The 9620-nt window shown below is 43.8% G+C and overlaps 1 protein-coding gene across 3 annotated transcripts; it reads right to left on the reverse strand.

Annotated features, from left to right (window-relative positions):
* Positions 1 to 49: 49 nt before the first annotated feature.
* Positions 50 to 7174, reverse strand: LOC125517582 (protein STRUBBELIG-RECEPTOR FAMILY 8-like). Of its 3 annotated transcripts, none has more exons than XM_048682790.1 (17): positions 6718 to 7174; positions 6091 to 6238; positions 5919 to 5990; positions 5746 to 5811; positions 5571 to 5642; positions 5413 to 5484; positions 4731 to 4802; positions 4578 to 4643; positions 4432 to 4497; positions 3938 to 4314; positions 3384 to 3643; positions 2606 to 2877; positions 2160 to 2301; positions 1586 to 1725; positions 1363 to 1519; positions 730 to 874; positions 50 to 652 (listed from the first exon to the last, which is right to left on the reverse strand). In XM_048682790.1, exons 1-17 carry the CDS (start codon positions 6824 to 6826, stop codon positions 504 to 506), a joined length of 2385 nt encoding a protein of 794 aa, XP_048538747.1. In that variant the 5' UTR covers positions 6827 to 7174; the 3' UTR covers positions 50 to 503. The 3 variants fall into 3 exon arrangements, with proteins under 3 accessions (XP_048538747.1, XP_048538746.1, XP_048538748.1); XM_048682789.1 differs by having other exon boundaries at positions 730 to 877; positions 6718 to 7172; XM_048682791.1 differs by having other exon boundaries at positions 486 to 656; positions 730 to 877; positions 6718 to 7172.
* Between the last annotated feature and the right edge of the window lie 2446 nt (positions 7175 to 9620).

Below are 9620 nucleotides of genomic sequence, written 5' to 3' on the forward strand. Positions count from 1 at the left end.
TAAGGTAAGAAAGAGTGGGCATCTAATTGCATTCCTGGACAGATCATACTGTACCGTATCATTTGGAGCATGCCATACAAAACAAAACAATCACATCAAGACATGTGAACCCAGCAGCATTGTAAGATCAGGACCAGCCCACATCAGATCCTGTGTTTGGGGCCAGTGTCGACTGGCTAACGAGATTCTTGTCCACACATTTACAAGACTTAAGGGTTATATGGACAGAACTACATAAGTGGAGAATGGGTATACGTGGATCTGCCCCTTGGAATCACTACTTACGAGAGCACTCCTAGCAGCATCCCATGTGAGCCAAACTGAGTCCAACCAAGCAATACATGAGACAAAACGCTAATAATACTGATTGCCATGCTTGCATGACTTTTCAACCAGAGTGAAGCAGGGGAGCAGAGTTTACTTTGCTTACTTCCCCCCGTAGTCGAGCATCACATAGTGTCTTCTGCAGTCAGCACGTCTCAGTGCAGCAGTTTTGGCTGTCGTCAATTGGCATCGACAGAAAATTGTAAAGAGATGTGACGCTTCATATACTCGGAGCTACCTCGACAACACAAAGTATAACAACATCTGGCAAAATTTGAGAAGAGCATGTCTTCGTCACTGGGAGATGCAGCTCTCAGTTGCACCCTGGCTGACTGATCACAGCAATCAAATTAAGACTACGATGTGAAGAGTATAAAAAAGAAGCTGCACTATCAAGTGAGTTACCGGTGGAGGATGGCTCAAAATATGGTCGGGTTGTTATGAAAGAGGGGTCCTGAGCATCAGCCTCCAACTTATTTACCGTGTTGCTCTGGACAAGCTTTACTAATTTGTCTGTTATGACTTTCATCGGCGGGCGGGAATCCGGTGACTGCTGCATTGAAGGAAGAAATAACATAAGTACTGATCGAAACATGGATGTGCGGGTGCGGTCAATTAATAGATCATGTAATACTCGAGCTGTCAGTTGTCCAGTCTACTATGTAATATCTTTTGTTTCTATTTCTTTTTTTCTTTTGGGGTGCCATTTGGCACATGCTTAGTGACTTTGTAAATATTTAAGGCTCTGTGCATCAATTTTTTATGAAGAGTCCAGGAGACAATAAAGCTCTTCCTTTAACTAAAGGAGGGAGTACTGCTCGTAGAAAATTGTCCTGAAATACAGTTGGTGAATGCAGTGAGCATTAGACATTGTAGTGGCTCTAGACATTTCAGCTATAATGCCTTTCTTTTCTATTAACATGTTCTAAGAATTTGCCATAGCAGCATGGGCAGTATTTGAGTTTTCACCTTGATAGCTGCCAGCAAGGATAAGAAACTACAGAACAGAGTGTACCAGAAAAGAGAATGGAAAACTACCTTGATGCAAAGCAAGATGATGTTGCCTAATGCAGAAATAGCTTTAGGTGGCATAGAGCCACGTATTCTTGGATCCGTTATTCTTCCCAGAGAATTAAGGTCATGGAGATGAGGAGATGCCCAATCAACTAGAAACTGATCATTCGGCCCTCTTGAACTGAAGAAGACAATAAACTTTCAGCAAACCAGACTGCTAGTAGCACAAGTGCAAGTGATAACATACCTATCAAAAGCCTTTTGCCCAGTCAAAAGCACAAGCAATATCACGCCAAAACTGTAAATATCAGCTTTGATTATATCTGTTCCTGAACCATTAGCCTCAGGAGCAGCATAGCCTTTAGCACCACTGAGGGCTTCTGAATCCTGCTTCCGGAATGAGGACATGTTAAATGGCCAACAAATCAATTTTATTTTATATAGTGCAGACTGTGCAGTATATCATTCAAACTGGATAAATCAGATGCTGCGGCCTATTGTGTATATTTGGATGGGAAGGACATGGGTAGATTAACGGGTTTCAATTGGTTAGAGGGGAATCTCTCCTATGCAAATATCACCCCAAAACTTCAGGATTACCACATGTTACATGTACGAGTGTTCGGTAGTCTAGCTTGACACTGAATGAGAAAATTCTAATCTGAGAGAAAGAGAGATAGAGCAGTTCTATGTTTTAGGTTCTAAAATGCATCCAGATCATTTAAGTGTCGTCAAAATGATCAGGTAAATTAACGGCATCAACATGCTTTCTTGAAAAGATCATAAAGTAGCAATACTATCTTTGGTTACTGAGCACTGACCATTCTTGTGGCGCTGACAAAATGGCTGAACTTCGCTAACCCACAGTGACTGAGGTAGGGCATGAGCTGAGCGTCAAGTAAAATATTTGTAGCTTTAATATTTCCATGGGCAAATGGAGGGGAGCACATCAAATGTATGTATCTGCAGAGAGCTAACATAGATATAAAAATCCAGAAATTCCAGTTCCAGTATAAAAGTCTAATAATTTTGCATGTGTGCAACTAAACTACGAAAAATAATACTCCCTCCGTTCGAAAAAACTTGTCCCTCAAATGGATGTATCTAGCATCAAGTTAGTGCTAGATACATCCATTTGAGGGACAAGCTTGGGACAAGCTTTTTCGGACAGAGGGAGTACGAGGTAGGTGTAATTAATTACTCTGCAGCATAAAATAAAACTGATTAGACGATTTGGTGGGAACCCAATGAGACAGAATGTACTTACTCTAGAGCATAGGTAACCCCAAGAGCAATCTTCATCCGAGCTTTCCATGACAAAGCCCTCGACCTTGTGGCTGCTGAAAACAGAAGATCTTCAAGAGAACCATTTTCTGCATACTCATATAAAAGCACACAATGCCCAAACTCCACACAGTAGCCCACAAGCGAAGATATATTAGGGTGCTTTAATCTGGACATATTCCCGAGAATGTCCATGAGCTCATCTTGTTCTGACAATGATAAATCTATCATGTTGATCTTCTTGATAGCCAGCAGCTGTGCGTACAATGACAAATGCATGACGTAAAATATACATAACAAATGACTCGTACAAATTTGATACCTTCGCTACTTAGGAAATGACTATCTAATAAACCGCTGAAAGAAAATCACAGTTTTAAAAGTGACATGTGAGACTAAGAATGGTGTGCTCCTTGTACATTGACCTTATCAAGACAACAAGCATAAGCATAGCTACGGTCCTCAATACTGCATGATGAGATGTCTTGTCGATGAGGAAAGGAAACGGTTCAATTTAGTTTAGTCAATAAAACCAGATAAAGAAGTCAACTATTAGGAATCTAAAATACAAGCTACAGAAATTAGACTTGAGAGCTTATTCTAGAATAACACATTAATAATATGCTCCCTCTGTCCCAAAATAAGTGTCTCAACTTTGTACTAACTTCAGTACAAAGTTGTACTAAGGCTGAAATACTTATTTTGGGACAGAGGGAGTAGAAAGTTGATAATGATACGTTTCTTATGATAAGAGACGATACCTGGCCATCAGGAAAATCACCTCTGTAAACTCGGCCAGTGAAACCTTCACCGATAAGGCATTCTTCATTGAAGTTCCGGGTAGCCGCCATAATGTCAACTGCCAGAAACTGTTTTGCAGGTGCAAGATTTTTAGATGTCTTAGCACAACTTTTCCTTTTGGGAACTCTTCCAGGTATAATGCTATCATTATTGCTAGAGGAAGTATCATGGCCATTCATAAGAGAACTCCAAGAGTTCAGGACCTCATTTGCTTTAGGGACTGCAATTGACAAATGAATTCTAATTAAATGGAAGAATGCAAGTCTGGCTTAATAAAACATTACAATGCAGTATGCGAAGTTGAAAACGATATGTATGTGGATGAATTTGATATGCCATTTCATGAATAAGCATTCAAAAGTACAAGGGTTTAGGATCAATGATTACTGTCATATTTTACAGTAGATTAATGATAAGAATAACCAAAACAAACAAAAATATTTGTATGATCAATTGACAATCAACTACCACTGCATAAATTGGTTTGAAGAAACTAATAAAGTGCCAGTGTTACCTCCTTCCAAATTGGCTGGTAAAGACTTGATATTGTCAGCAGTGCTCTTTGGGCCACATGTACCACCTTTCCGGCTTTTCAGAACCAATCCAACAATGAAGAGTGCAAACATTGTGCAAACAACGCTAGCTATTGCAGCAGCTGTCACTCGAGAGTGTGACTTCCTATGGTGGCTAGGACTGTGCAGAGAAGCATAGCTCACAAAAGGTTGCAGAGGTTTTGGCCCGCGTTTTGAGTTCTGCTTGACTGCTGGTGAAGGTGGAGGTGGAGGTGGAGATGGAGGTCGAGGATGATGTGGGGGTGGAGGTGAATGAATGGTCCTAGAAAATGAGGACGATGAAGGTTTGAAACCTGGTTGAAAATGGTTCCCATCAATCCTGGAATATTAACCAGAAGGTTAATCACATATTGTACTAGATATGAAGTCAGACATACAGATACGCACAAGATCCTCAAGGGTGACAAGGTGGGCAATATATAACAGAGTTCAGTACCTCAACTCAGAAATGAACTCAAAAGTTCCAGGCACATAACCGCTGAAGTGATTATTCTCAATGTTGCTGCAAGAAGTTGATGATCATCAGCATTAATTGATAAGATGGCAAATAAAGTATAAGTGCAGCCCAATCAAATTTCTTACAGTGCTACCAATGGAAGGTCTGCTAACAAAATCACAGATCCGGTAAACTCATTATGCTGTAAATAACTGCAAAACCATGCAAGGAAACTTTTGATTAGACAATTCCTACAGCTGTGTGTGCATGAAATAGCACAGAAGGGACATCATTATTACAGATAGTGAAGGTTGTTCAATGAACTAAATGATCGTGGCAGGTCACCATCGAAAGAGTTGAATGACAAGTCCCTGAAAGAGTTGAGGGAACAAATATGAGTCTAAGTGACAGAAAGGTCAAAATACTAAAAGATCTGTGACTAAAATAATTTTGAGAAATAGTGGATCAGAGCAAGAAAGATGCAAAAAAAGTACTTTAGCTTCAAAATGTGTGTGTGCATGTGTTTGTTCCATTGCGATTAAAAATATGTGGTTTTATTAGCATAAAAAATGAGCTGAAAGATTGTTCTAGAACAGATATTTGGACAAAAAGAACTGCAAGAAGTTTATAACAACTTGATGCGCACGAAGCATTTCACCTGACAGTTGCATACTACTCCCTCCGTCCGAAAACACTTGTCATCAAAATGGACAAAAAGAGATGTATCTAGAACTAAAATACATCTAGATACATCCCCTTTTATTCATTTTGATGACAAGTATTTTCGGACGGAGGGAGTATATCTGATGATTCATTTAGTGGTATACTGAATGGAGATGTTCCAGGTTACAAATCTATGCACAATAGGCTGCAACCAGCATGTTGCAGGTCAAAGTGCAACGGAATAGCTCATTTATTTCACAAGAGATGTATGTTTCAGAAGTGATGAAGTAATCATCAATTAAGATATGGGAACCATACATTGTAACTAAGCTTTCCATGTTAACAAAAACATCACCAACTATTCCAGAGAGCTTATTATAGCTGAGATTCCTGCAATCGAAATTACAGATCAATCAGTTGATTCTGCAACCAAATTTTGAGAAGGAAGTGCTCCAATTGCCAAACAATCAACTCACAGATATTTCAGGGAGTGCAAATATGGTAGTGATGGTGGTATATTTCCCTCAAACTTGTTAGCTGCCAAATTTCTGCAATAGAACACCATACCATAGTCAGATCATATACATTCCATATTTAAATGTATTCGACCCAGCTTAAAGAGGGTAGGCAAAAAGGACAAGAAGAATATACAAGTATTCCACATTTGGAGGCAAAGTGGGTGGGATTTCACCAGCGATGTTGTTGAAGCTCACATCCCTACCAACATGAGGCATCAAAGCACCAGGAACCAAAAAAATTGTGTCAGAAATTGCAGAATCATGATCGGTTAACAGATAGCACAAATTTTGTATAAGGAAGCTTACAGCTCTTTTAAAGAGTGGAGTTTGAGCAGCTCTGGGCCAAGCCAGCCACCAACCCCAAGCCCACTAATATTTCTGCATGGAAGTAACATAAAAAAAAGCAAAAATAAAACAAACAGTCCTATAAATTTACAGGCAAAACTGATTGATAAATTAAGAATTGAACGGGGATTACATAGCCACGACACACGAGTCCTTGCAAAAGACCCCATGCCACGATCCACGTTCCCCGTCCCCACCGCAGGGGTCACCACCCATGGATGTCCACCCAGAAAGCTGCCATGGTGACTCCAGTGCGCGATATAGTGCCCAGATCCCGATTGCTGCACGGTAACCAAAGAACGGTAACAAAGCAGTAAACCTGTTAGAAAGCAGCAACATACAGACAGACAGCAGGATAGCATCACACACAGCCATTGCACAAAGGGAAGTGCTTACAAGCACAAAAACATGCCCACTCGTTTTTTGTACTGCATAAGTACATCATCGATGCGGTAAGACAAGCTATTTCCAAGCACTAACACACACATGTGCCCATCACGCAACCATATCCAATGACCCCAGATCTGAATGTTTGTGCGAGCGCGTACAGGCACGAGCAGAAGCTCGCGCAAGCCAGAGTTTGCACGCACACACGCGCATCAATCCACCAGCGCGCAAGGCTCCCGCGCTGCTATACAAACCAGACCACAGGTGTGCGCACGGCACAGAGAACCAGCGACCGCAATCACACGCGCGCGCAGAGTAGAGGCGTCGCGGGGTAAGAGGTCGATCGCCACGGGTGATGGGTGAGAAATCGTACCGTCGGAGGGATCAGTGAACGACGCGGCGGAGGAAAACACGGCCCACAGCACCACCGCGGCGAGGAGATGACGCGCCGCGGCCACTCCGACGCCACGCGCGCCCCGCATCCGCGCAGGTTCCAGCGAAGCCGGAGCTAGAGGATCCTACCGCACCGTAGCCACACGGCATAGGATGTTCTAGAAGCTTCAGGGGATCCGGGCGCGACGCCGCTCAATCGAACTCCTCGCCCAAATCCGCGACGATTCCCGCGGGATCGCGGCCGGACCGAGCAATGCGGGCGCGAATCGGAGAATCCGGGCGACCGGAGCGGGTAAGAATCGCCCGCAGAGGCCCGCGAAACTGCGGGGATTCGCTCGCTTCGGTGGCGAGGGTTTAGGGTTTTGAAATGGACCGGAGGCTTCTGTGCTTCGGGAGGGAAGAGGAAGGAAGAGAGAGAGAGAGAGAGAGAGAGAGAGAGAGAGAGAGAGAGAGAGGAGGAAGAGAACAGAGGCGGTCAGGTCACGTGACGGGCGCGTGAGTGGTAGGCCGTTACGGGGTGGGATGCGTGGAGGGGTTTGAGGCGGTGGAATTGGGCGGGAAGGAGAAGGGTGGAGAAATGAAAACAGCATGATGGGTCCCAGATATACCTGGCCAAACCTCGGGCCGGGCCTAGCCAGGCCCGAGGCAAAAAACCAAGGCCCGGGTCCGACCCGGCCATCGGACCTGTTTTTTGGGACCAAGTCCGGCCCAAACACGTAAAAGCCTGCCAGGCCTTGGGCCGGCCCCTTCAAAAAATGCAAAAACGATAGGCGCGGGCCCGGCCGTCGAGCTCAAAATCTAGGCCCGAGCCCAGCCCGGGAGCAACGTCGGGCCGGGTCGGGCATTTTCGGGCTGGGCTTCCCATGGCCAGGACTAGTCCCGGTCTACACAAGACCGTGGCTATCTTTCCGCATTCACCTAAGCAGTATAATAGCAACTTTAGCAATGTCGTCATATGTTTTTCAAAATAGAAAAAACAGAATTGTCATATAACCAATAATACGATAAAATTGATTAAAAAGGTCATAGTAGAGTCGCCATTTCATCCTTGAAACTCTATATCTGACAATTGTGGGGGTGTATTTGGAGTGCACTCCATCTGAAAAACAGATTGGCACGAAAGACATTTCCCCTTCATGTTGCTTTTCCAACCCACATTGCCGCTTCCTCTTCTTCGTCGTAGCGTCATCGTTGAACGCTTCACGCCGTCCCCGGTCCCCGCCAATGACACCATGGCCGCCTCCTCGACCTGAGTGTCTAATCCCATCGTTTTGAAGTCGGATCCGGAGACTTCAACGGTCGTGTCTCCTACACCTCCTGCATTTTCCACGATCGACCTCGACCCTGTAGACGAATAGTACGGACCGGAGGTGCCTATGTGGCCACCTGGAGGCAGCAGCCTCCCTTCGTCAGGGCCACAATGGTCTCAGCGAAGGGGCCCACGGAAGAAGAAAGGGAAGGGAAACAATGGTGCCTTTGCCCCTCCTTGCTTCCTCCCTGCAGCTGGCGAAACAAGGGTGGATTCCCAGTCGCGCACCGGATCAGCAACGACTATGAGGTCAAAAGAGCAATCATTTACCTTGTATTTTTAGGTTTTCGTTCGATTGAGTGTGAGGTGATTATGCAAAATTGTTGGCAAATGTGTAATGTTTGTGATTTAGCGATGATTTTCTGAATTTGGGGGGATTGACCCTATAAGAGGAATCATTTATGAATAATATGATTGGTGATTCCGTGGCAAACGATCTTGAGGGTGCATCATTGCCACTTTTGGATCATGAGTCGGCCCACAATACGAAATTTGGTCAACTCGACGCCACCAACTCGTCAAAGAAGAAGACAATTCAAGGAAGCAGCTTTAAGCTCGATGAGGACGTTGCGGTTGTCTGGGCATGGCAAGATATCTCTCTTGATGTGATCATCGGGAAGGATTAACGGCAGAAAGTATTGGACGTGCATCGAGGAACATTTCATATTAAATATTGGGCAGAGAATGCAACGTAGCCTCAAATCTTTCACAAATCAATGGGGTACAGTTGAAGTGATGGCCGTTGAGCGGGCAGAGATCAGAAAGTTAAATTACGGGTATGCGAGAAGAAATATGTCAAGGTTCACGATGATTCAAAACTAGGATTTGCTCCTCCAACGATGGAGAGATACTCTCTAGGACCACTCGGTATTATCCATTAAGATATGGCCGGACACAGTGATAATGATCACAGTGATACAAGAATATGAAAAGGAGAAAAAAGAAACAAAATCGATGGCAAGGATAACAGGTACAGTGACCAATGTGTTGATCACGAAAATACTATTCCGCATCGGGCTTTGTAAATGTATCATGAAGCATCAGGAACTGTACACGGAAACAATAGGCTTTCTTGACAAAGATTTTTGTCTCTATGTGGGAACTAACATGGGTGGCTATATCCCGCTATTAATTATTGTCTGAAAGGTGTTTCAGGTCATGTCCACATATACCGAACATACACTACAAGAAAAGACACTTATGTGACATTTTGTCCCGATAAAAAATATTTGATGTCATGGAAGTGGCCTTCCATGACAAAAAATATTGACGAATACACGTATTTGATGGGGAGTGTTGCATGAAAATCAAAAAATTCCTACGAAACACCCAAGATCTAATCTAGAAGATGCATAACAACGAGAGGGGAGTGTGTCTACATACCCTTATAGACCGAGAGTGGAAGCATATATAACGCGGTTGATGTAGTCATAATCTTCGAGATCCAATCACAATCCAATCCAATATAGCGTCGAACGGATAACACCCCCGCGTTCAGCACACGTGTGGCTCGATGACGTCTCCTCCTTATTGATCCAGCAAGCAAGAGAGGAGAAGTAGATGGGATCTCAACC

This window comes from Triticum urartu, chromosome 6, assembly GCF_003073215.2.
Source record: "Triticum urartu cultivar G1812 chromosome 6, Tu2.1, whole genome shotgun sequence".
In the NCBI taxonomy this organism is placed as follows: Eukaryota; Viridiplantae; Streptophyta; class Magnoliopsida; order Poales; family Poaceae; genus Triticum; species Triticum urartu.

Excerpts from the sequence above, each read along its gene's own strand:
- LOC125517582 (XM_048682789.1), bottom strand. The coding sequence starts at position 6,826 with ATGCGGGGCGCGCGTGGCGTCGGAGTGGCCGCGGCGCGTCATCTCCTC. Across the intron at positions 5,812-5,918 it reads CTCCACTCTTTAAAAGAGCT|GGATGTGAGCTTCAACAACA; the intron begins GTAAGCTTCCTT and ends TCATGTTGGTAG. Across the intron at positions 4,803-5,412 it reads ATGGAAAGCTTAGTTACAAT|GGACTTGTCATTCAACTCTT; the intron begins GTATGGTTCCCA and ends CAACTCTTTCAG.